Source organism: Syngnathus floridae, chromosome 14, assembly GCF_059516105.1.
Source record: "Syngnathus floridae isolate MCC-2025c chromosome 14, RoL_Sflo_1.0, whole genome shotgun sequence".
Lineage (NCBI taxonomy): Eukaryota > Metazoa > Chordata > Actinopteri > Syngnathiformes > Syngnathidae > Syngnathus > Syngnathus floridae.
Genome location: NC_142426.1, coordinates 6,138,725 through 6,165,681, shown reverse-complemented (window position 1 = coordinate 6,165,681; position 26,957 = coordinate 6,138,725). Strand labels below are relative to the sequence as shown.

Genomic DNA, 26,957 nt, shown 5'->3' with positions numbered 1-26,957 from the left:
TGTACCGTATGATCATCATGACATATAATCTCTCTGCGTCACGGGTATAAATAACACAATCCCAGACAAGCCCAAGAGCAAACCTTGTTTTGAATAATTTGCATATTTGTCATTTGCTTTTTGTAATCTAAATTGACAAAAATGGAACAAACAAAACATGCTTTCATTTTTAGGCTATATGGCCAGCCTGACCTCATCGTTCATGTTATTTTTGCAAGATTGTTGTATTTCCTTCAGAAGTCTTTCTCATTCTATTTTTTTGTGCGTAGCGGCTGGCACTGTAACTTCCACTACCATTACAGACGAATGCTTCATGGAAAAAAAAAAAAAGAAAAAATACGCCGCTCGCTTTGACATCCACAGAAGTCCTCTCATACCTGAGCAATGAGATGGACGAGGGGAAAAAGCTTGGCGCTTCCAGTTGCTGTCAAATTGGACTCTCCGACGGAAAAATGCTGCCAAAGCTGAGCGTGCAGTCGTCGCTTTTCGACGGTCGTTCAGACTAGCGAAGCCAGCGAAGCCGCAACGGCGTATCAGGTGTCGCAATAGTTAATTCGGCTCTCGCCGCACAGACGTCTGTAGATGCCAGATGATGAAAAAAATAAGACTTGGTTTACATAGCGCCCTCTAGTGTTCAAAGAGACACCACATAACTGAAATTTATTGATCGAGCAGGCTGCTTCATTTAAGCGAAATGTGTGTTTGATAAAGTTCCGCAGTTCAAACATGTCAGTTGTGACATTTTGGAAGGCAAGATGGCATTAAACTTTTTCATCTCGAGACACTTGCGTGGCGCCTCGTACAAATTGTTGTCTGATCCACCGCTGGAGATGAAAACTGGCTCCTCGTGTGGACTTGTCGCGTTCCGATGACATTCCGGTCCATTTGCTTGTCACCGGCCAGAGGTTGCTGTGGCCAGAAGCGGCACGGGATTAAGAGCTTCCCGTTGATGTTGATGCCGCCCGGGTAGCGGAAAACCATGTCGGATCTCGAAAGCCTAGCGTTAATTGGACACGTGACCTGATGTGGTTTATTGACAATCTGTTTTTCACTTTTTTGTTGAGCATATCTTGGGTAAATGTTTGTGGGATTTGGTATATGTCACCTTATTGTGACCTTTGAACTTGGCTTTTATGCTTCGACCTGTGAGAACCTCTGAGAGCAAAGGACCAAAATGGTGATGTGCAAATATTGCGGCCAAGCAGAGTAACCCTGACTCCACGTACAGTATCTCGCCTTCGCATTCCAAAACTGGGTCGGCATCAGCCCCCCTTCTTCTCCATGACACGCCTGCACTGTGCCCTTACACCAAGTCGCCTTTTGTGCATCAGAGCCTGAGGCTCGTGAGGGGCGGCTTGACCTGAGATGAGCAGTGTTGTGAAAGAGCTCGATTGCGGACACTCGGTGCAGAAGCGCATATTGACTTGGAGTCAGACGCGTGCACCGTGTTGTCAAAATCTGCACGAGTGTTTTGGAAACAAGGCCGCACATAACAACACAACGTGTTTTGTAATACACAATCAGAGCACAGAAGTCGACGACCTGACCAAAATGTTTGGAAAGGCCAGACGCTCTTAGCAGGACTCAAATGAACCCGTTTGAACAACGAGTTCGGGAAGATATGAGTGCTCCCTCTGAGCGTATCTTTAGATAGATTGGATGACTTCCTGTTGGGTTCTTGAGACTTTTTTTCACCTGAATCATCATCTGAAACTACTTGGATTGGTGAGCTACTTGTCACATTCTCATACGAATATCAAGTCAGCCAGAGGAGGAGGAGGGTGAAGATGGTGCGAAGCAGATGAGTAATGAAGTTGAAGGCTGCTGTGCCAGAGGGGCCCGCCCGTAATGGGCAGGCTGTCCAAGGAAGCGCCAAGCTCTATTTTTAGCCCACAAAGCCTCATCATCCTAAGTAGATACTCATCATTAATCGACGGCCACAAATCAAACCCCTACCACCTCCCGTGTGTCTTTTTCAAAAATGGATACACGTGACTGCTGCGCTTTGATTTTTTTTCTTTTGTGCCAGCGACCCGACACATGTGTCATGCGGATGATCGGCAATTAGTAGCCGGGTCCTAAAACGGACGTACAGCACTCTCACCAACTTTTTGTCAGGACAAAAAGGAGCTCCGCATTGAGCTGGAGACCGCTACGTACGTCTTAGCATATTAGCAAACAACTTGAAGTGTACTAAATGTTTTGTGAACAAATGATTTTAATTGGAGGTGCTGTTTGGACCCCCAAAAGATGAGAATTATTGTCCCAAGATTGATGGATCTGATTTGCAGATTGGCAGATAGGTAGAAACTAGTTTTGAGCACCTTTGGCAAAAACAAAGCTCTATGAGAAGAAATATCACGACGAAAATGACGCAAGAGTCATCATGGTGTGTGTCCCCCCCCACCTCTCTATTTTGGGAACAAGCGGATTATTTGCTAGTGGCTGGCAACATTTGGTGAATGGCCGCAGGTCGCAGCGTGGGATTATTTCGTGGAAAAGACTCAGAGCTCTGGCGTTTGTCGTCATGCGACCGCTGACTGACAGATTATGTCGAGAAATTGGGGGGGGGAGAAAAGTTCAGATGTTTTCCATGCAACCGGTGAAGTTGGGGTCGAACTTGTAGACGGCATACGAGTGAATTCAGCCTGGTTATTGATGATGTTTGCGGAAACTCAAAATCGACATATATATTTGATTGAAATGAAGATTTGCATGTATACTTTAATTTGGATCCAAAATGAGTTCTGAGTCCTGTGACGTACGTTCTACAAATAAACGTTTGCCTGAGGGAAATGCACAGGAAATACTTTGCAAATGACCAGTAATGCACTTGATTTAAAAAAACACATTTTGATGTCTGATAAGAGACTTTTTGAAGGCGGAATCCCGACTGAGATGTCACGTGGCCTCACGGCAGCACGGAATGTCGTTTCCTGCTGAATTATGGATGTTCTGTTTTGTTTGTGGCTCCTGAAAAAACCTCCTTCCATCTTCGCCTTCACTTATCAGTGGCGTCGGGAACATTCCTCACACACACAAGCGTTTTTTTTTTTTTGTAGAATAAATAAAAGTAAAAATACGGACTAATCCCTTGTGCCTGTGTCATGCGGACTATTTTTAGATGTCGGACTGTCAAGCGTCCGCCTGTTCTGGTGTGATACAAGCGCTTCTCTCAATGGTGCCATTGTTTCACACCGGTGAGCCTCTCTCGGGTTTCACTCTCATCTGCTCTGCTCTGGGTTTTGTTTTTGGTTTTAGCTGTTGAAATATTGAGTTTGAATGTTGGAACAAGAGGATTGATTCTGTTTTGAGATTTTCAAAATGGAATCAGGAAAGGAGTTTAAAAAGAAAAAATTACCTGGCAACCAAGCCAAAATTTGACTTCTACGACTTTTGTCTACTCTGGACACATTGTCAGCGTTGAATGTGTGTGGCTTGGCCCGGCTTTTCGCGTGACACGATTGTCGTGAACTGCTGCTGCTAGCCAGTCAGGATCTGGCTATGACTTTTTGGTCCCTTTTATGTCTGCGTTTTTTACAAGAACCTGTGCTTGCTTTGTGTGGCCAGCTGACCGTTTAGTGCTTTCCTCATAAACACGTGAAAAGCCATCAATGAGCTCTTTGGCCTTGCTCGGTTCAGTCTGCTTATGATTGCTAGCATTAGCGCGGGGGGCCAGTAATTGGACCATCGCAGTCGGTGGGGTCACTCACGAACTAAGGGCCCACTGTCAGAAGTTGAGAATGTGAACACTGTAACGCCTCCTGTGGGCTTACCTTGTCCCCCCTCGTGTTTATTTTAACTCTCACTTTGCCGTATGTGTCGGAGACGACCTGCAGCCGACCAAATGTAAACGATGGTCTTGAACGCAATGCAAATATTTGGGTTGCACCAACAGGAAAAGTGTTGCGTGCACCGGGCCACAAATTGAGTTTAGAGCCCTGGAACCCTTTTGGTTTAAATCCTGGGAAAGACTCAAGGAGCATAAAGCAATAAAAAGACAACGTGTTAAGTAAAGCTTCTTGTTATGATTTAATCTGTTGCTAATTGAGCTCACCCGCTGTGAGGCTCAATGGCGCTTTGCCCCAAATGGAACGACCGACGTTTTTCCATGGACACTTGAGGATGTTTGGAATCCTCCATCTGGCCTCCTAATCCCAAATCTTAATCTCATATTCTCTCCAAGAAAAGAAGGGTAGTGTCACAGTCTCCAACCAAGGTGGAAAATGTCCTTTTTTACCCCCTGCCACCGTGTTCACTCATAGAGACGAAATTGAGGTACAGTTGCTTTAATTAAAAAGTGCAAAAAATAAAAATGTATGCCACGTGTAAACAGAAGTTATAGTGCGTTGTCAAGATCCTGAGCTCATGAAAAAGTGCGCTGCGACCAAATCCTTATCAGAAAGTCTTTGGATTTTTTTTTCTTTTTTTAAATAAGCTTGAGTTTCTCATCGACTAATCGCCAAAACTGTCCGCTTCGTCGACGCCGCTGCTCAGGACCGAGTTGTCGCTGCCGGAATCGGCGCTGTCCAAGTCAGAGTTGTCGTGGTGGTTTGTGTTGTTGACCTCCATGAAGTCCATCAGAAAGTCCAGCATTGAGATGTCTCTATCCATGATGTTCTGCGATGCTTTGAACTGCCAAAAGACAAAGACAAAATGCTCCAGTTAGCAACATGACGGCACGCTGCTATTCAAGAACTGTAGCTCCTCTGTTCAAAATAGCCACTATCTAAAACAAAGTTCCGTGCAGTCGGCTCGCCAATGTGCCCCCAAAATGTCATCCTGTGTGCAGGCTAAAGAGATGCTAGATGAAGTTGCATCCATTTCCCAAGCCGGAGCATGAGGTGCAGGTAGTATGATTGACAGTTGTGCTGGGTGTGGTTTCAGCACATCGGCGCACACGCCCATTGCATTTCATAGTTGAGTGGATTGATTTTTTTTTAACCATTTAAATTTGGCAGTGTCTTCAATGTTCTGTGGTGTGCCAAATTTTGAAGTGACTTTACTTTAAATGAAACTTAAGATAAGCTGGCAAAGGGACTCCAATAAGTGGAGGAGTCCAGGTCTTTTTTTTGGGCTCCCCGTTTTACAACTATGTAATGTTAAGCATTTTTAATTGTTGTCATGTTTATGGAATGGCCAACACTACCTCCATGTCAATGAGAACGTTGTTGAGATAGATGCTGTCAAAACACTTGAGATTGTTGAATAGGTGCACGAGCTCCAAACATTCGGCCTCCTCGTCCTCGCCGCGTTTGTATGACGTCACGTCCATGAAGTGACTTCTTTTTTTTGGGCGGTTCGCCGCTGTCTACAATGGCGGTACCACCTGGTACTTTTCTCGGTCGTCCTGCCGTCGCGTCTCTCCTGGGGTTCTTTAAAAACACCGCAGTAGACATTCGTGGATACGTCGTCACGGCTTTGTTCTTTGAAGCAGATTCATAGAGACCTTTTTGGGGAGACTTATCAACGGAGGAACCGCCGCGTAATTTGGCGTCAACGCGTTACGTCATCGACGACACCGCCCCCTAAATGCGGAGTTTGGATAAACTTCTCGCGTCTCCGGCGTCTTTTGTGGCATATAAGAATCATATCGGCGAAGGAAGACCGCTGGATCATTTTGTCGGGCAAGTACGAGTGACCGAGTTGTTAGCTTAAGCTACCAACAAGTCAAGTCAATTGACTTGAGCGCGGTTCGATGACTTCACGTTGCTCGTTCACGCGATGTGTTACATTGAGCGGCATTTCATAAACTGCGCTGTTGTGTTGTGATGTGATAAAACGGCGTCAACAGGGCACCCGGTGTAATCAAACTCTCTATGTCAAACAGTATCGCTGCAGGTGACCATTATGTCAAAGACATGACGTTGGCGTGTAACTTTCAAATACAGTGATCCCTCAGTACTTCGCGTTTCGTTTATCGCGGCTTCACTACATCGCGGATTTCTTTGCCCCAGATTAAAGTAAAAATAAAACTTCTAAATTGAGGAAACAGCTGTCTAACCTTTAGGACAATCTAGTATTGTTACAAATGTTCGTTTACATTCAATTAGAAGTCCGTTTTCCCGTTTTAGCGCAATCGCGAATTAGCATCTTTCCGCTAACTCGTTAGCCTGCCCAGTACTTCTTGTTGGTGACCGTACTTTGCGGACTTCACTTATCACGGGTGTTTTTTGGAACCAATTATCCGCGATAAACGAGGGATTACTGTAGTGTGTGGGGGGGACTGTGTGTGACCCTAAGGGACGTGTTAATTCGGACACAATGTTATGCAGAAGTGTAGTGACTAAAAGTTTTGTAGACATTTTAGTCACTGAGGAGAGGTGGGTCAGGGAGGGGGCATCATTCAGACAATAATTGAGAGGCACTCTGTTCGAGCTGCAGTTATTTCTCGTTTACACCATTTGTCATTTTAAACATGCCAGCAGTATTGGAATTAAGCTTGTTTTTATATATGAAGAAATAACCCGTGTGGAACAACACAATAGCAATTGTTTGAGATTGTCTCCTATCTTGCGCATACTAATGGAACAACTCGGCTTTCTTCTCAGGACGCCACCTACTGGCTGCAAGTGCATCGCCTGGAACATGGCGATGGCGGCATCTTGGACCTGGATGACGTGCTGTGCGACGTAGCGGACGACAAAGACCGGGTAAGACCCGTTATCCCCTGTGTGCTTGTTGCGTAATGAGCGGAAAGACATAGAGCAGACTTGTAGCGTTTAGCCGTTTCCCTTTCCCGGCTCTGTTGAGTTCCTCGTGCTGCCGCTTTCAGAGCTGAACTCCGACGCAGTGGTTGATTGTGTTGGCACGCAGCCTGCATGTTGGAGACGGAACCCGTGTGCTTGCGGTCGCGTGCCGCAAACCAGATTCACGCTCGCTCACCGTGACTGTGACGCAAAGACTGACTGTGTGCTCGCACTGGGAGGACTTTTGGGCTTCAGCATATCTTGAGTTGGAAATCAGTCAGGTTTTCTTTGGCCCGCATCTGAGGGCGCAACAATAAATAGTCTGAAACTTGTTTGATGCGTGTCAACCGGGAACAAGTCTTGCACTAGTTTGCAACGTGGACCTCAACTACCACACCTCCCAATTTGGTCGTAGCTGCCTTTTTGTAGGTCAGTTTGAAAAAGCCACCTCAAACATTTTCTGTTGGGATTTTGCCCAAAAGCGTCTTTGATTACGGGACGTCCTTCGGCCGGGACGACTGCGAAGCTCTCGGCGGCTCCTATGACTCATCTTCAGAGTCCGTTCCGACTGGCAGTGCCGAGCTTCAGAAAGTGTGGAAGGAATGCCGTCGCCTCTTTTATTAGCTCACTCACACGGCTTGTTTGGGGAAGCCGTGCATACTGTAGCTTTTCAAACTATGTGTGTGTGTGTAGCGTGCCAGGAAAAGTCAATGGAGTTCTTTTTGCCCCCCCACGCACATCTTCGTCGTCCTGCCTTCCTTCGGCCTAGTCAGGGAAGCATTTTGGTGGAGGCGTTCTCTCTCTCAAAAGTCATTCTTGTCTTGCGGAGCCAGACAGATGACCGACCGCATGCCAGGTGTCAGGTGACGGTCCTGCAACCAGGCCAAAACCTGACGTCTATGCAACCAGTATGTGTGTACGCACAGGGGTGTGTCGCACAGCTGCGTCCGCCATTGCCGGTGTCTTGTGTGACCCCTGTCAGCATGTTCATCTTTTCCACATCTCTTGCCTGTTGTCTTCATAGTAATTCCAAAATAATGCGTATTCATTTTGACACAGTTCCATAGTAAGGACTAAAAAAAGGATTGCTGACCAAAACAGCAGCACCTAAAGCATGATTTTCTGTGGTCGCCACGTGTTCTGGAACCGCGCCCGTTCTTGCATTTGTGTACCTCTGCCGGGGATGTGCCCAGGCAGGATGACAATTAATAAAGCGTAACCAGACAAGGCGCTTCCATCAAGTGAGAAAGTGAGTCGTTTCGACATGTTGTGGATTTGCTGTGAGCTCGCCTCCTCCTGCTGCTGCCGGTGCCGCCGCACTTGGCCCTCAGATCCCGGCGGGTGAGCGTGGGGGATGACCTCATTCCTTCCACGCTCGCCTTCTTCCCCTGTCCCGCCCCCCACTTCTTCCTCCTCGGCAGCCCCCTAACGAGAACAAGATGATTACGCCTTGCCAGGACCGACCGCTCGTTGCGATTGATTGTGCGCACAGTATCATGCTAAACTTACGCCACATGTGCTATTGATCATTTTTTGCTCTCACTTCCCACATTTGCTCTTTTTGTGGAAGGCCCGGTTTGGCCACTAGTGCATCATTTCCTCTGGCTTTTATTGCAGCACAAAAATTTTGATGTCATCACTTGGAATGAATTCACTCTGGATCAGTGGCGCCACCGTGAGTTTTGGGATGAAACATTTGGATTGGCCTGAAATTGATTAAACACGTTTTGTTTTTTCCAAAATTGACCCCAAACACAGTTTCATGAAACGGAGTGAAATTTGATAGGCGCATTAGGAATAGACCCAGTAAAGTCATTCTTCAAGACAGGAAGTCTGCTGTTTTGCTTTGAAGCAGCCATTTTAGGATAATTTGGCAATTTGCAGGCTCCTTCAAAGACAAACTTGTCCCATTGGCTTTCTGTTTTTTTTTTTTTTTTGCTTGTTTGTTGTGAAAACTCCGCCCCAAAGCCTTTCTAAGATGAAGTTTGGTAGGCATGTTGTCAATCATGATTGGACCCACAAAAATACTTCATGTGTCGTTCTATAGTCTTTGATTTACTGTACCAAGGCCGCAAAATAGCATCAATTGGCACTGTAGCCAAAGAGGTGGGCTGCAGACTACAATCATTTTAAGCCAGTAGATTTTGTGCCCCTCAAATACTGCAGACTTCTCGGCTATTTTGTGTATGTTCCTCCCTTGCTGCTAAACATCGTTTTGGGTCGGCTCACTTCCTTCTGTGGTCACTCACATTTTTTTTTGTTGAGGTCCAGGCCACAGCAATCCACCACATGGCACAAAGCCCAACACCACCGTACATGGACATGAGTGAGACGGGATGTCACATTTCAACTCCTCTAAAAGGGCCAAATACTGAAATGTTGCTAACGTCGTGACTGATGGTAGAATGCTACAACCTCGGCATTATGGTTTCCTTTCTTAAAAAAAAAAAAAAATCTTCCAAAACGGCGACGTGCAATCGTCACCCCATTGTAGCAATAATTTGGAAAAGGTCCAATCAAAGGTCGAGTCTCCTGCGGAAACGTGGCTAAAATCCTCTTGGCCAAGCTGGTTCCTTAGAAGGAAAGCTTGCTGCGCTTCAATTCTGCTGAGCTTTTCCTTGTCCAACTTTGCCCTCTTGTGGCCATGTCAGGGCTGACACTGCATAATTGGAGGTGATGTATCTATCTCCCCATATAGTCTTGTTTTTCCTGACATTGGCCATTTTCTTTGCTCTTTGTTCATTTACATCCATGCTGCTTCAGCAGTCCCGAATCATTTCTGCTCATGTGAACTTTCCGAATCCCGTCCACTCTGTTCATCTCCATCCGTGTTGCTTCAGTGCTGAGTTGTTTCGGCTCATGTGAACATTATCCAGCCCAACATTTGTCACCATGATGTCATTGCTTCGCGTCTTAAGTCACTCCTGAAGACCCAAAAGCCCACAAACTAAAACTCTTGCAGGGTAACCAGTCACTGGGTGTTTGAGGACTTGTGAAGTTCATGTGTTTGGTCTGCCTGGAGATGAGGGGCTCAGACATCTCTGACTTTTCTGTCGATCCCTTGTTCGCCACAAGGGGGCAGGGCAGGATCACAGACCATTATTACTTTTGCCAGCCACTCACCACGGCTCTTAAGACTTTAGGAGACTGTGGTTGGAAAAGCTAACAAAGTGTTCGTGAATGGACCTCAGACCTCCCTGGACTTCCACTCGAGCATTCCAACAGGAAGAAGCTGCTCTCACAATAAACTTATTTGACTGCTGACAGTCAAAATCTTGACTAATAAACTCAACCGCCTCTTTGTCCTTTTTCCATCCTCCGATTGTGTTCCAGACACACAAAGCCAAACAATCCATCCGGGCGTTCCCATAAAGACGTGTTTTGATAAGCACGTCTTGCGGTGCTCCGAAGACGACTCGGCTCCATTTTCCTCCCCGCGTTTATTTTACAGCATTACTCTGAGCGGGCAGCTGTTGCCAAGGAAAACGTTTTGCCTGATGTTGTGCAAGCAGGCTTAAATACTTACACACACCACAAAGCTGTCACAAGTGGACGTGTTGCCAGATATTGCAATTTTTCATTCAATCCGTGGTATTCTTGAAATCAAGCGCCCGTGCAGTTGAGATTGCAGCTCCTCAACGAGGTCTTGCGTTCGTCCCCCTCCTCCACTCGTTCTTGTCACTAATTGCTCCATAAAAAGAGGCAATCCTCGTAGACATATTCAGTCCTCGCAAGTCCCTCTTTGCTCACAAGATAAATTGCCCGTAAAAGTGACACGACACTTGTTGTCCTCTGGTGCCCCCCCCTCCCCCCTTTTTCTCTGTGGGGACCTTCTCTCGTCTTCTCTGTGGTGTTGTTTGGTTTCCTTGGACTCTGCACATCTGGGAACGCGTTGAACTTTTGCTCTGGTGCTGCCTATCAAAACCGATAGAAAGCAAATGGGTCTGGCGTGTGTGTCAAAAAGCTTTTTGGGGTGAAGGAACTGATGCAATGTTTTTGTAATCTTGGTAACCAGAAGGGCTTAATGAGTTTCACTCTCATGGGAACGTTAATGTGGACGCTTAAAGAGTTTAGACAATCTGATGGTGAGGGTTGTGTGCTGTGGCAGCCAAAAACGTTCACACTACAAACAACGTTTTGTTGCCGTATTTTTTTAACCCGTTGACTTGCATGTTTCAAGAGCTTATCATTTGGATTCAGACAGTAGCTGCTTCCAGATGTTAACGTTTATGGAGACGTCCTCCCTTCTCTGTGTTTCTGTCTGGCCCTAACCATCCATCCAAACACATTTTCAGAGCGCAACCGAACCGCAGCGTGCTGTCATCTGACCGAGAGAAAACGTTGCCCACGTGCCAAGTCCAAATGCCGCATGTTCCCCAACATTGTTTCAAGAGGTGACACGATTTTCAAATCAGACCGTCAAGTATTCACGTTCCCCTGCCAAAACCGGATGAGGACTCTGCAGTCTGTCGAGTTGGACTCAAGCCTCCTGGAAAGCCGAGTAGATCCGCAAAGGCAGGACTGTGAGAACATGTTTACATGTCACAACCGCTCTCCTTTCCAGAACCTCTTGCCCCAGAGCTCGCTTTACATCCTCCAAATGCCAAGCACAGCCAGAAGAAGGCAAAAGGATTCTTCTCCAACGTTTGCTTGCATGCTTGGAGACACATTTTGTTGATTTGTGCTCTTCTGTCCCAAGGCCGACTTTGATGTGACAGTCGGAGTTGTTTTAATGAGCTTTGAGCGACACTTTGTAAGCTGATGCTGGGCTCTTAAGCTTCTTCCAAGGTTAGAGTTCATGTTTGGGCAATGGAGGGACGAGCCAACGATACCCCCTAAGTCCCGAAACAAATCGCTTATCCACAGTCCCTTGGCCTTAACTCTTCGGATCCTCAGCTTATTGCAAATATCCTCGCGCGTGAGGAATCGGCCCTGCTTGGAATAGCATCCGTTATCTTTAACGCCGCGGTGCATCGTGAGTTATCACGCCATTTGAAGGAAACGACTCCTCGGTGAAATCAGCGGCATCCTAGATGGAGACAAACAGACAAATGATGTGGCTCACTGTTGAGTCACTGTTCCGACGGCCCGCCGCAAGGAACCGCGTCAAAGCTATGGCATGGGTATTTTTTGGGACTTTCCTTCGAACCATCTGGTAGAACTGTCTATGGTGAATAGATACAAAAAGATCCCCTGCTTGAAAACACGCAGGAGGGCTTCTATTTCGATTTTCATGTCACCATTTCAGGCTCAGTTTGCCCATTTCCGGACAAGCACAAGTTTTTTTTCTTTTTTTAAGTGCATATAAAGTGATAAATCCCAGAAATAGTTGACTTTAATTGTGTTGTTTTGTTTTCTTGTTTATGAACTGTGGACAAGGTTGCAGTAGTGAGGCAAGTCCAAGTCATCGCATTAATCTTGTCTCCGAGCGAGTTTGCCTCCAAATGCTATTAAGCGTTGGAGTGCGGGCCGACTTAATTAAACGAATACATCAACGCTCTCGCCACCATCTGCGTGTTTTTTTTTTTTTTTAGAGCAGCGGCGCCGCCTGCGACGTGTTGATTAGCTCTGTGCAAAAAAAAAATATATACAAAAAAAAAAAACAGGTAATTGAAGCACGCAAGCTAAATATAGCCAGGCGGGCAGCACGATTAGTGATGATGGCGCATGATGTGCGGCACTCGTTAGTGACGCCTCCGCTAGCTTCGGCGCCCACGGATTGTCCACGTTTCCTCTTCAAGTACTCAACTTTGGACCGCTACGAAGTGACTTTCAACAAAGTATACAATCCTTCCCGTAATGGTGTAAATAATGTATCACAGCCTTTTTAATTGCTCTGTAAATGTGAAAAGCTGTCCGGTAAAAGCTGGTAATGGCTTAGCATCGCTGACAGGCCACGAGAACAAAAACATGGAGGAGGCAAAGTACAACAGTTGATGTCCTGTTTTTTTTCTGTCATGGTTAGCATTTTTTTCCCATGAGCTTTCCTTGAAGAGGATAGAATGCAGCTCGTCTTCAAGTGGAGTTACACAACGGGTTGACACTGAACTTTTGGCAACAGCTCGTATAAACAAATCCAAGCGTGTCGCGGTTTCTGGCGTTTGCGAGCCGTCCTGTCGGGAAAAGTATTTTGTAAGGAGAGGAAAGTTTGCAAGTGCGCTCCCGCGGAGGTGTTTAGAGCCCAGCCAAAACTTTTCTTCAGTCAGGCGATACTTTGACTTACTTGCCACCAATTGACGATTTTTACCTTTCACACAAAACGGTATCTGGAGGAAGAGGGGGGTGATTGTCACAGAAAACGCATTTTCTCCACCTTTTTTTGCTCTTCCTATGGGAAAGGTCAGTGTTTCCTTCCGTAACGTTGATAGAATGTCATCAGGAGCAAAGCGAGAAAGGCCGTTTTTTGTTTGTTTTTCTTTGAGGGAGGTCACGAAGCACTCTGCAAGCTGATTGCGCCCTCTGACAAGTCCCCCATGTCACACCAATTTGACTGATTAGCCACTAATAGCAAGCGCACGCAACATGCGTGTTGTATGTCTGCGACTATTTTGGCCTTTACTCGGCTGCTTAATGAGGCCTCATCGGTCACGCCCCCACCATTTGTGCAGCGTGTACACACATGCACCCATCTTGCACCTTTTATTGGCCTCATTACATTCGACTTCAGCTGACTTCGGCTTTAATGTGAAGTGTGCGCCTATTTTAGACTCTAATGGGATGAATGGGTCGTGATTGTGTATGCACACGTCCGTGTGTGTATGCGCACATGTTTGTGTGTGTGTCACCTATTTGTGTGCACATATTGTAACAGGAGCTTGTCCAGCAGGCTATTAAAGCGCTAATGTGAAGTGAACGTTTAATGTGCTGAAAACGTCAACAAATACTATGGTCATTTGTGTGTGTATGTGTGTGTGCATGTGTGCTGTATGTGATGTTTAGGGAGCAATCACATGGCCAAGTCAGAATAGGAATGTTTTTCTTTTGACAAAACCAATTCCCACGTAGCTCTTCTGCCTTAGGTTACCAGAGTTTAGAGGCTTGTACCTCAACAAAGCCAAGCTGGCAACAAGCTAGATCGTATTTTCCGGCGCCAAAGTGGCGCTTCAATCGTGCTGCTTGATCACCTTCCCGCTAATTGCTGAACATCGAAGTGCTGGCAGTCAGAAGCTAACGCTGATCATGTTGGCTAAAGCTAATCCGCATTAACCTTGCAGCTACGCTTAGCTTCCGTGCAGACTGGGGTGCTTATTTAAAACTAACAAAATGTGAATGCCAAACGTGAATTTTTAAAAGAAACGATCATGATTTGATTGAGGTATTGTGATTGTTGATTCGGCCCCTTCTGTTCCATTGTCAGTCTTGCAAGATATTCCAGGTCGAATGTCCCCTTGACCGTCTTTGCGTCTTCCCCGCAGTTAATTGCCATCTACGACGAGCAGGAGCCCCACCATGGCGGCGACGGCACCAGCGCCAGTTCCACGGGCACCCAGAGCCCGGACCTCTTTGCCACTGCCGACCTCGCACCGGGCGCCGCCTCGGCCTTCCAACCCTACCAGGTGGCCAGCGAGATCGAAGTCACGCCGTCGGCCCTGCGCACCAGTAAGGCCCGTTTGGCAAGAAAACATTCTGGGAATTGTAGTGTCGAGCTGGCTGACCGCAGCAAAGATTTGCATCCCAGCGCGGCAGCTTGCTAGTCCCACGCTCCCGAGCGCTCTTGCACTTGACACTCTTGAGCTCGCCTTTGGAATCATTCCAACCGGCTGCTTCGTGTGCTCAAAACTAAGACAGTTTGTGACATTTCGACATAAATCTTGTTTACTTTCCCTGCGCAGTCCGCCAGAAACAGGCATTTTTTTTCAACGTCGTCGACATGTCTTAAAAAAGAAATTTAGGGTTTGGTTGTGGTTTGATCAGCGCTGCCGTTGTTGGCAGGTGTCTTGTTTGGAGCTGGGCCTCCCACACGCAGCCAATTTTAAACAGCGCCATCAGTTTGAACGGGCGGCTCGTCCCTCCCTCGCACCATTGAGCCCAGTCCAGCCCGCCGCCTCGTTAGCCGGCCGTCCCTCGCCGTGGCGTGCCGCCATTACTTGACTTCAAATCCCGAGTCGCAGTCTTCGCTTATCGGATGTTGCCGTCGCGCTCGCTACATTTTATGCGACACAGACATCACTATTTGTGCATTATGACATCATCCGTCTTGCTAATGAGCGTCATATCGAAGCGTGTGTGGAAAAGAGAAGTGCTTTCAAGCCGTTTTTGTCTTTCTCGTGAGACATGCCCCTGCACGTCCGGCGCAGCAGCGACCCCGCCCTGCTGTGCCTCAACGGGCCATTTGGCGGCGCCGCCGTCAATTCACGAGTCCAAGCGGAAGAGGCTCCATCGCGGAAGACCCCTACCCGATGGTCCACCACCGCTGGCTTCCTCAAAACCCGCCACGCCTCAGGCACCAATAGCCTGGAGAGGAAGGTAAGCGAGCCCAACACGTCCTGAGGTTAGCGCAAACTGTCATTTATTTATTTATTTATTTATTTATTTATTTATTTATTTGTGGCAGGGCAAAGTTTCGGACACGTACCGCAGCCTGCCAAGGGACGCCGGCACGTGGGCCAATCAGCGAGACTTTCAGAGGGAGACGGCACGCTCGTCCCTCAGTGCCAAGCACCCCATGGTGGACCGCTGGCTGGAGAGGCAGGAACAGGTACGTGTGTGCCCCATCGCTCGCCCTTTGACTCATTGCTGTGAGAGAAAAGAAGAATTTCCAAAGAATGAGGGGGGGGGGGGAAGCACATGTCTTTCTGCAGTCATGACCAATTGCTGCCCTCACTTTTCGTGTGTGTAAAAAGTCGCAGTGCACCCAAAATCACAAACGAGATCGGAAAATGACAAAGTTCATCACTCCAACCGCTCTTCGCTTTGAACTAACTCGTCGGAGTCGGCCGGGGTCTTGTGCTCTTGTACAGTTAGTATAGAAAGATGTTGAACAGGTAGAGGGGGGGTCGCCATGGCAACAGCGAGCCTTCACCGCCACTGCGGAAGAATGCTATATATAATTTATATCCACACACATAAATATATAAAAGCATGTGAGTGTGGCTCAGTCCTTTCAAACCTCGCTGTGATTTTCATATTTGGCTTTATTCAAGCCAACACACACACACACACACACACACCCGCACGCATATGTTAAGTGTGGTCACCTTGTTGCACTAACTGCATACGCATATGTGCGTCGTGGACTATTAGGAAGCAACGTGGTCATCTGTCATGGTGGTCCGGCGAGGGGAGGTGGCGCTCAACTCACCAGGGATCTTGTTAGAATGACACGCTGAAGGCCGACTACACACGCGCACGTGCACACGCACTAGGAACTACAAGGCTGCGCACATGGATGACAAATATGCATGTTCACACACGGCCAAAATGCTCCAGAGATGTGCGCGCGCACTCGGCCTTCAGTGTGTCATTCTAACACACACAAACACACACATTCAGAGGCTAGTTAGGAGAGTCGTGTGCATGTGTGTGTCCCTCAGGTGCATCTTTAGCAAGCAGAGTGCTCATAAATCACAACCAGGGCATGTTTAAATTGTGTATGTGTGTGGGGGCATGAATTGATGTTGTACTGTTACTGAGAACATGCGTGAGCAGCGTTGTGATATTTTGCAGGGGTGTGTGTCTGTAGGAATTGATTTTTTTTTTTATTTTTTTTACCCAAACATCTGTACAAGTTTATGTCCAGTAGGTGCTGCTGTGGAGCTTTGATTGTAATTCAAGTGTGTGTGTGTCTGTGTGTGTTAGGTGAGCCCATTTGAATGAATGTCTCTTCAGATAAGTTGTGTTGTTTAGTGTGCAGCTGTACCAAGGTGATGCAAGTGCGTGGCGGCCATGTTGCTTTGAACGCCGCGTGTGCATTATTCCCCCCACCCCCAGCTTGTTTGCGTCTCCGTCTGTGTTGGCTCGCGCTTTTGCAATTCTTCACGTTGCCGGGAAGCCATGAGCAGAATGCCGATTGCATCTTCTAAGCAAATAAACGGCGCTTTAAGTGGAGCAAAAGCTTTGTATCCTTTTGCCTGCAGCTGTAATGAAATTCATCCGATGCAGAGGTTCAACTTTTAAGAGGAACTGCTGTTGTTGTGCCATCTTTTTTTTTTGAGTGACCTCCTTCTGCTTGCTCAAATAGTCTAGCCGATTGTGAACTTGATCTCTGAAAAGGGATTTCCCAAAGAGCTCAAAATATTTCGTACTTTGGTCTCCAATCAAGTTGTCCCACTTGCCTTACTTTGATACTCCGTGTAAGTGTATAAAAGTAGACACACACTGAAAGTTTGTCTTCTTTTATTCCATCCCAGATTGCTTCAGATGCTATATCTGGCGTTGAATCTTAAGCTTTAACATCTTGATGTTGGAAGCGTTGATTTTATAAAGCCTCTAATGGTTCACTTTCGTTCTTCACCTCGCAAAGACATGAAGAGCCGCTCTCCCGCGCTCGCTCCGTCATCTTTGATCTCGCGCCGGGAGACTCTCCTCTTTCCAGCTGCGAGAGTCTCGACTCACCTCAGAGACGCGAAGAGGAGATCTGAAGAAGTCTGGCTGGTCTCGAGGGAGCGCTCGCTACCCCCCAGGGGGGCAAGCGGCGACCCCTTAGGCTGCAAGCTACACTCAGCAAATCTAGTTAGACCCGACACACCTGATCACTGCGAAGCAGATGGCGCTTGTTAAAAAAAAAAAAAAAATCATAATCCACCTGTTCTGATTTTCAAGAGCGGGTTAGTATGAGTGTTATGTTTAAAAAGAGCTTATCTTTCTCATTGTGGCTTTTATTGCCAGACTGCCAGAATGGGAGTGCTGTATAGTCTTTTCCATATTAAAAAAATATAAGTTTCCCTTTGGCATATGACAGAGTCCGGGGATTTGAGCTACGTTTTGGCCGCAAACTCCGGCTGGTTGCGAGCGACAGCTTGTCAGGGGCCACACAAGCAGGCCGTGCTCGCACATATGGCGGCCCCTCTGGGTCCTAAGTTACCGCAGTGACGAGTCAACTCCATAAGTCAGGGAAATCGGGCGGATTTATGACATGATTTCTTTTCTTGGAATGATGTTTGAACGTTGCTTGGAAGCCCCTCTGCTTCTGTGTTTGCGTCAAGCAGAGGGCCAAGTAGTCAAGCGTTGGCAAAAGCTCTCAAACGTGTCGATTTTGAGGATATTGCTCATGATTCTTCAGTGAGTGAGGAACAACAGGACACGTAATGGGATTGCAGTATTGATGAAGATGATGTCACCTAGCTAGCAAGTCTTTTACGATAGAAACAGACAACCGTAAGTGCACAGACAGACGGATGGATGATTGATGTGGTCACAAATTAGACGCCAAATAATGTTTTGAACCGTCAGCACTATTGCAGCACGTCAGTGTGACTTATTGGCCGTGAACGTCAGCGCGTCTGCCTCTCATTACTTAAGTGTCTTCAAGGCAGCTGGAATTGATGCGTCTATGTCGCTGTGTGCATGCAAACAGCAAAGACTCACATGTGACAAATGGCGGCGTGCTTGCAATTTCAACATTTCTTCTTCCAAAACTTTGACATAGCCAACTGACGGACAGATCAAATACCCCTGACGTCCAACATATAAGTAAAGTAACTCGGAAAGGACATGAATTGTAAAATGCAGGGGAACCTCTGAAGTTCAAACACCCCTGAAGTCTTTTAGCTACCTAACTTTGGTCGTGAAACATAGCTAGTTAAGATGCCGCACATACAATTAAAACCAATGGCGCCGTCCAACCAGTCCACCAAGGAAGCGTCTACTTCAGGCATCAAGTTTCTAGCGGTGCATGTCGCCGCACGCATCCACATCCATCTCGATGTGCCCGTGCGGTCAAAGTGCCAGGAAGCGTGCCTGTGCCGCACTTCATTAAATCGCAGCGTCGCTCTCAGATGCACACACACACACACACACGGCAGGGCCACTTTATTTAGTGCCAGAGACAGCGAGGACGGACCTCAATGGATTCGGCTATTAATCTTTAATGAGGCTCGGGGCCACCGTGCCGCCTGACCGCCCCTCCCGCCCCACTCAGGAAACAAACAATGACTTATGTGGGTGAAAAAATAGAAACTACTCCTCATAGCCACCCGCCGTCTCCAAACGCCGTCATGAATTATTCACATTTGCTCAACTGGAGCCCACCTCCTGGCAACGGGAACCAGAAAATGCCATGTCGTATAACGTTTTTTTTAGCCCCAGTTCAGTAGGTTTGTGGGCAGGCCCCCTTTTAAACGCGGTGGGGAGTACCTCAGCACCAGAAAATCTCATTCAAGACGACTTTTTGGAAATTACGGCTATCTTGGTAGATTTTCTCAAGTTTGTGGTTAAGCAAAAGAAGGTTAGTGGATGGTTCTGCCATGGGTGCCCCCAAAGTAATCTAAACCTAAATAAAGCAAGACCAGCCCAGCCGTCAGCGCCGCACCAGATGCCCGTCGACGGTGAAATGTCGGGAGCGTGCCGTGCCGTGATGAAAGCCCGTCTTGTTTGCTCTTTCCAGGAGATAGCGCTTGATAAACTGAGTGATGTAATTTTATTTTATTTTTTTGTTCCCATCGAGCGCTCTTTGTTTTAAAATGTTCATGAATAGTAATATCTCCCAGGGAGCTTTCCGCATTCATAAGTAAACTATCCTTTGATGAAACAGACTTCAGTCGGTTTTCAGCACTTCAAGGCGTTGACTCGAAATCGCTCGATGAAAAACCAGGCTGGTTTTTGCGGTTTAATTCATTTATGTCTTTTTTGGGCAATTTTCTTCATCACTCGATAGCGCATATTTTTTTTGCACGATCCTATCGCGCAGATCATATTTAAAAAAGTAACAACCATACATCATTTAAGTGCCTTAAGAAATTAACATGAAAAAAAATTCAGTTTTCACCCTTTGTGATCGTTTTGTTGCAAAATGTGAAGCACTAAAAGCATTTGTTTCTGTCCGGCCGCCATTTTATCCATGGGGCTGCAGGAGGACGAGGCACGCGAGCAAGAAAATGGCCGCATCGAACCGGTGGGCCGAGCCGACTCGTGCTCCGATCACGTCGTCGCCGCCGGGTCTCTTGGGTGAGTCTCTGACATCCTGTCGCTTCTTCCAAGGACACTCGCTCTGCTTGATGGAAAAATAAACAAATATAGATATTTGATATCATATATAAATATACCGAAATTGAGTTCACCTGAAAGTGAGCTCATCGAGCTCATCTTTGGCCCCAAGTTTCTTGTGAGTGCGTGGAGCACAACAACTGACGCAATACCACAAAAGTCAATTTCCAGCCCGTCGCTCTGGCGTGGGTGCAAAAGCGGCACGGAAGCGCCGCACGCGCCGCCGCTACTGATGTTATGAGTCAGTGTGTCTGCCTCTGGTCCTCTTTCTCCACTTTGATATGCAGCTATGCAATTGCTGTTATTATTGCACTTCCGACGCCCTCCCCGCCTGTCAACAAGCTCCCCCCCTCCCCCACAAAACTCATCACAGTTATTGTTTCAAAGCAGCGAGGCGGTCGGCTGATGTTGCGTAGTGCTCGGCTGCAGACGCGAGCGCTCGTTTTCATCTTTTGGGCGCTTTGATCTCAACACCTTAGACACTATCGGAACATTGCAGGGAGAGAAACGTGAAGGGAATGCGGACAAAAGTATCGGGACACCTAAAGGAAGCAAAACAGAAAAAAAACGAGTATTTCATTGTCCAATTGACTGTTGGAGTCCTGCCCAAATCGCCTATTTTAAAAGTCGTCTTTTGTAATTAACACTTGCACTGGCGGAAGCCCAACAAACACGTTTTCGCCGCTCCAGAATCCATTTGCAGAAGAAAACCTTGGAAGGCTTCCAAAGGGCTCCACTGCACATCGTTTTTGTTTGACTTCACTTTCAGCCTTGGCTTGCGTTTGTCATAATTTCAACACCATTTTACGTTGTAGCTTTTAATGAATTTTTTTTCCCTTTTTCTTTTGATTTATGTCTACCTTCATCACATTTGCTCCTTTTTTCTGTTTGCCCACATGCTGTCACCCCCCCCCCCCCCCCCCTCCTGTTTTCCCCACCCGCTGCTCCGCCCCCCCTCGCCTGATGGCAGAGACCTAATCAAAGTGGTGGAGGTGACGAACGATGGCGGGCCTCTGGGAATCCATGTGGTGCCTTTCAGCGGCAGGGACAGAAGGTAAAAATGATCCCTTCCGGGCGGGAAGTCGCTTCTTTGACACGACAAGAAATCAAGAATCTCTGCAGTCGTTATGCTTTAATCCTGCAGAAATATTAAGTGAATACAATCCCATGCTCAGTTCTGACTCTCCCAAACAACTCAAAGAATTTTTTTTTTTTACCAATACAGTGAATCCGTGCACACTTGTGATGGCTCCCGTTACACCCGGTCTGCCGACCACTAGTTAATTCTCACTCTGAGTGAAATCATGCGCTTGCATAAAGAAAGAAACTTGAGCCCTTTGGACATGCCGTTGTATTGTCCGTACGCCGCCCGCATCGTGAAGCCATTTGCCGGTCGGCCGCCATCCATCATAGCGCCTGCAGGTGACCGTCATATTTGCGCGGACTTCCCGTCACGTCTGCTCAGTGGGATTTAAAAGATGCACCAAAACGAGAACCGCGCCTGCGAACCAGGTCAGGCTGGGAATGCTATCGCACTTTTCATGGGCTGACTCAATCACGCTAAGAGCACACTTGTAACGCACGTTTGCCTTTATTGGGAAAATGTGTGATTCCAAGATGAGGCTTTCATCAAGCCAAGTGGAGGCAGGCCCTCCTCTCGGCAAATCGCATTGCCTTGCCGCTCCAATCCAATCAGCCGCAATGTTTCTGAACTCTGCTGCCCTTCCCGTAATCACGTTCTCATTTCGATTGCATTAGAAGCCGGCGCCCTGTTTTAAACTCTACAATCTACTCAATTTTCAGAGGTAGCGCACGCCCAGAGAGGGAGCGAGGGAAAAGAAAGGGAAGGGGCTCGGTTGCTAGGTGGACAAGATGGGCTGGCTTAGGTGTGCCACATCTTTGCCCAAGTTCCCTTTCTGGCCGCGTAATCCGCCGAGCCGAGTGCCTTTGTCGGGTGAAGCTAGCCGCCGAGCAGCTTGCCCCAGCGGATTACAAGCGTGGCGGCTCAGGTGCTTCAAGTTGTCACGCCGGGAATGGCAAACCTCAGCTCAGATGCCAAAAGTAGAAACCGGCAAAATCTCAAATATTCCTTATTGTCAGAAGACTCGACAGTTTTTCTCACCTGGAGTTCACCAAGCAGAACCACAACTGGCTTTGAGGCCTCGCTCCATTTTTTCAAATGTTTGCGGCCATTCATTTGCTAATGTCTTGTGCTCTTCCCCTTTGCGACCTGACGACAGCGGTCTTGCCCCGTTTCAGGACTCTCGGCTTGCTGGTCAAGCGTCTGGAGCGAGGCGGCAAGGCCCAGCAGCAGGCCCTCTTCCAGGAGAATGACTGCATCGTCAGAATCAACAACGGGGACCTGCGCAATGTCCGCTTTGAACAGTAAGTAATGCCCATGGCTTTCCTCGCCTTTTTGTCTGGTGCAGCAACCTTGCGCTTAGTCAACCTTTCCCACTGCTTTCCCGAAAAGGAGACTAAATGGACGCTCCGGCTTCTTGCGTCATTCCCCCACCCACCTAAACACACCTGCCTCTCAACATTCCCAATTGCTGCGTGGACAGGCGTTAGCCTTTGTTGTTTTTGCGCAAACAGCTATTGTTCAGAGGATAGATGACACACACACACACACACACACATGATTGCTGATGGGCTTATGTCCACAAGCCGAAACATGAGATTTGTACGCGGTTCCGCTTGCGACGCTCAAGCCGTGTCGGCAACATGATATGAGAATCCTCGTGAATATGCGGGGGCGCTTTGTAAGAGAGTTAGTAAAAATGAGACTGTCGCATTCGTGACAACTGGCGAGAGAAAAGGCCAAGGCGAGAATATTAAAAGCAAAGTCAGGTTTTTAAAATTGAGGGTCCACGAAATGACCAAAGAGGAGCCGTGAGGCAGAACAGTTAAGTGACTGTCGAATGCAAATACCCCGTCGCTGACTTTTACTGACTTTGATGCCACAGGTGCATCCAGATCGCGTCTCTCCATATTGTTGTCTACAAGTTCATCTTCCCTCTGGGAACGCTGCGAAAAAGGGCTTCTGGAATTTCACAACCCATTTCCCGCCTCGAGAATGCAATCAAAGCCCCCTGTGCCGCTTTGGCTGCTCGTCTAAAAGTCCTCTCTGGACAACGTGTGATGCAGTGCAGCAAATGGTGCCAGTGAGGATTTGCCACGGTCAACATGAGCTTCCTTTTGGGGCTCTCTGCTGTGTGACCTCACAGGGGGGGGGGGGGGGCTCAGTTTAAGAAGTATCCATAAGGACCTACCTACTTACCACCAATCCTAATGCCTACTTTGAATCTACTTATCAAACTACTCATGCCAATCAACTGAGCTATTTTAAACTTATTTTTCCTTTCCATTGTGCAAGGGTTTGAGATTTTACTTCCGTTTTGTCTCCACCCAGAGCCCAGAATATGTTCCGCCAGGCCATGCGTTCTCCCGTCATCACGTTCCACGTGGTGCCGTCTTCGGTAAAAGCCCACTACGAGCATTTGTCCCAGACCGAGAGGAACCCGGCGTACTCGTCGGGACGCTTCGGCGCCGACTTGGGGTCGGGCGGCGCGGCGGAAACGGCGCCCCGCAGGATGTCCCGACGTGGCTCCCACAAGCATCCGGATCAGGTGGATGGCTACCCGCCTGCCGCTCACCCACCGGCAGTTTCCGCCGCCAAACCTCCCACCGGACAGATTCACTCGCCGCAGAGGGGGCAGACGTCCACCCCCACGCCGACATACAACAAGAAGGTCGGGAGGAGGCTCAACATTCAGCTCCAGAAAGGTACGGGCAAATAACAAGCACATACAATGCTAACGGCTAGCGTGCTCACCTCCCACATGAGTCCATTGTGTTGATTTGTGGACATTTTGTGCCAAGGTGGGGAGAATGCTCACAAATAGTAAGATGGCAGCCCACTGAGATGAAAATGAAGAGGAAAAAAAACCTTTGTTTGAATTATTTTTAAAAAATTAATTAGTTCGCTTTGCATGTACTTGATTCATTTTTGAATGATAATATTTTGGGAACTTTTCAAATCTTGTGGGTGGTGTGTGTGTGTCCCAAAACCTGAGTCCAAGTCCCAGAAAGCAACAGGTGGGCTTTCCAACATTGTTTTGCTGCATGGAAATTTGGCGTGGCCTTTGATTGACGTCTTGGCACAGGTGGCGTGTGCGCATCTCTGCCAAAGCGTCAGTCAGGGGTGCGGGCGTTAAGCTTGTTGCTTAGCAGCCGCCCGCTGACTCCCAAACCCCACCCCCACCCCAAGCCCCCTTCTCTCATCCGTGACAAAAACACAAACAGCTGCTTCTTGTTGTTTGGTGAAATCTCCTCACGGTGTCCTCTCGCTCTTTCTTTGGGCGGCAGACGTTTGCTGGGAGATTAGCGGCACGTCTCTCAAGAGGGACGTTCGCCTCATTTCGTTTTGTTTCCACTTAATCCTACTGCTCCCGGCGCGCATTCTTTGTACCTTTGAGTCCTGCAAGAGGTATACAGTGAAGACGCTGCAGTGGATCTTAAAAGTCTACACACCCCTGTTTTTTCTCCCTATAGAATCATTGAGACTGATATACAACTTTCCTCCATTATGGCCATTACGGCTCGGAAAATCTTTTCTCCTCCTTACCACACTTTTTTAAGTTTGTGTCTTATTGTCTTGCACTGGACTCTTGTCTTGTCTTAGCAAAACAATGTAGCAATGATTCTCCTCATGGAATTACAATGACTTATCACTTTTTTGAAAAATAGTCTCTGGACAAGTTGCTAACTTGGCAAGACTGCCAGCTTCTGGCTGACCTTTGCGTCGTAATTAACATCCACTTAGTCCCAACTTGTTTTCCCCCCCAATTCCTTCCCAGGCACAAATACAAGCGCAGTCTGGACAGGATGGAGGCTTAGTCATCATTTCCTCTCTTCCTAACAGTCTGCTTAAAAGCATGCCCCCAAGGAGAACTTTGAGAATTCAGCCCCCAAAGCTGCTCTTTAATAGACAGAAATGAAATGTGGGAGATGTTTGTCATGAGTGGAAAGAATTTTTGTTCTGTAAAACAAAGCAAAATGTCTTTCATTTTATCAATTTATTTATTCATTTATTTATTTTTCCAGACCAATTGCTACCAAAGTTGTTCTGTTCACTTGAAGGGCATCCCGGGGTTTCTTTAAAGACATGCCCTAATATTTTGATCATGGTAATTAGCCCGCACGTCGCATCCACAGAGCTGCACGGGAAATTCTCATCAAACAAGCGTGCTATGATTGTCTCTGTGATATAAATATTCCCTCTGGGTGAGGCCACTGTGTTTTGTTTAGTCTGGAGTTGGTGGTGGTCTTTCAGTGGACTTCCTGCTCTTACTGTGCAGGGCCGGAAGGTTTGGGCTTCAGCATCACGTCGCGCGACGTGCCCATCGGGGGCTCGGCGCCTATCTACGTCAAGAACATTCTACCACGAGGAGCCGCCATACAAGATGGACGCCTTAAGGCCGGTGACCGATTGCTCGAGGTGAGGAGGATGTGGCACAAAAGGAGAACACTAAAGAACACTGCTCAGCACATTCTGGAAAATAAAATAGGTATTGTGCAAGCTTATATTAAATGTGCTCGAAATATAATTGAAGACAATTTTAAAATGCTGTCAAATATATTTCGGGCCACAGAAAGCTGATGAAAAGTAGGCTACTGTTGTGAGTATACCAGACGCTCCAAAAAATCTAACTTGATTCATGATTGTCTTTTTAAGAAGGAATTGGAATTGTTCTGCACAAACGAGGTCCATTATTAACAGATCTGGCCTGTGCTCAGGTGAACAGCAATGACCTGAATGGGCGCAGCCAGGAGGAGGTGGTGGCCATCCTCAGGGCCACGCCAATGGGGGGTACCGTGGGGCTGCTGGTCCTCCGCCAGGAAGACACCTTCCTCCCTCAAGAAGCGGTTCGTCTCTTCCATTTGAGCTCTGGCTTGGCACAAAAGTCATCGACTCGCTTTGAGTCCAACTTTCAGGAAAAACAACCTTGTGCTCTTTCTTGCTAGGAGCAAATTAGCTTGGTATCAGAAGAAGTAAAAATCAAGAGCAAACTGTTATTTCAAATCCGAATTTTGTGAGGGGAACAACAATTATTACCTTTTTGTTTGTTCGTCGGGGCAGCTGCTGAGAAACGTATCAAGTGGACGGCTAATAAGTTTGAAAGCGTCCAGATGTTGGCGCTAATTGCCCCGCTCGGCAAATGAGACGTGATGTCCCGCGCATCTGCCGCCATCAAAAGCCGTCTTAATAAGTGCGCTCGTAATTACGCGCAAGATTGAAGAGGGACCTCCTCGCGTCCGTCCGTGTGAAAACTTGTCTCTGTCGACCCCAAAGCTCGTCAAGTCTCAGAGTAGCTTCTTTTTTTTCTTGGTCTCCCAGTGGAGGCCAAAGGACCAATCAAGCGTCTTATTGGTGACAATCCTGGCAAGCGAATGCAACTTGGCTTTAGACGAGAGACGCAGGCGGGAAAGCACAAAATGCATAGGTTGAGGTGTCGGTTTTTCAGGCAGGGGAGGGGGTGGGACATATCTCTCAAATGTGAATGTCAACTTGACATTTACAATGACGGGCATTGAACATTCACACGAGCACCCTCAAGCGATTCGCTGGCAAGGAGGCAAAAGGTACTTGCGAGGTTATCTTCACCATCCAACATTGAAGGTGATTGTTAAAAAAAATACATTTGAAAATGGTCAACCAAAATGATTTTATTGTACATTTTAAAAAGAAAAAAACTCTTCAGAAGAATATGGCATTTTTCTTCTTCCCTTGAAAAAAAAGATTCTCTAGTAAAGAGATACAATAGATTAGAATATGCAGCACTAGAATCAAACAATGTTTAACTTTTAACCCCTACACTTCAAAAATACAAATTTGCTATAATCTGACACCTTTGACATGTTGTCTTGTGTTATTGGTCACGTTGTAACTTGCACTTGTTTGTGTGACCTCCACCAGGGTGGCGAGGCCCAGATGCAGATGCAAAGCCCCAGAGATTTGGTAAGACCCAAAATCCCATCCTCCTTTGTTTAATCCCCTATTTGTAATCTGCAGCAAACAGATAAAAAAGCAAAGTACCAATACTTGAGTTTGCAGTCACGCAA

The 26,957-nt window shown here is 47.3% G+C and overlaps 2 protein-coding genes across 13 annotated transcripts in view; one reads left to right on the top strand and one right to left on the bottom strand.

Moving 5' to 3' along the window:
• LOC148387286 (partitioning defective 3 homolog) overlaps positions 1-26,957 on the top strand; it is a 48,455-nt gene that overhangs the window by 1,779 nt on the left and 19,719 nt on the right. For 9 of the 12 annotated variants that reach the window (XR_015862522.1, XR_015862523.1, XM_088395954.1 and 6 more), the window contains exons 2-12: positions 6,552-6,653; positions 14,105-14,288; positions 14,962-15,155; positions 15,244-15,387; positions 19,699-19,793; positions 20,803-20,886; positions 22,092-22,217; positions 23,245-23,618; positions 25,193-25,332; positions 25,632-25,760; positions 26,809-26,853. Coding sequence is in view for 10 of the 12 variants with exons in the window: in XM_088395954.1 (XP_088252080.1) it covers positions 6,552-6,653; positions 14,105-14,288; positions 14,962-15,155; positions 15,244-15,387; positions 19,699-19,793; positions 20,803-20,886; positions 22,092-22,217; positions 23,245-23,618; positions 25,193-25,332; positions 25,632-25,760; positions 26,809-26,853 (1,617 nt within the window). In the remaining 2 variants the exon portion in view is untranslated. The remainder of the gene's footprint in view (positions 1-6,551; positions 6,654-14,104; positions 14,289-14,961; positions 15,156-15,243; positions 15,388-19,698; positions 19,794-20,802; positions 20,887-22,091; positions 22,218-23,244; positions 23,619-25,192; positions 25,333-25,631; positions 25,761-26,808; positions 26,854-26,957) is intronic. The other 3 variants (XM_088395955.1, XM_088395952.1, XM_088395958.1) reach the window with 1 other exon arrangement.
• LOC148387287 (uncharacterized) lies at positions 4,274-5,748 on the bottom strand. Its single transcript, XM_088395976.1, has 2 exons — positions 5,150-5,748; positions 4,274-4,635 (listed from the first exon to the last, which is right to left on the bottom strand). The coding sequence occupies exons 1-2, from the start codon at positions 5,273-5,275 to the stop codon at positions 4,456-4,458; spliced, it is 306 nt and encodes a 101-aa protein (XP_088252102.1). The 5' UTR covers positions 5,276-5,748; the 3' UTR covers positions 4,274-4,455.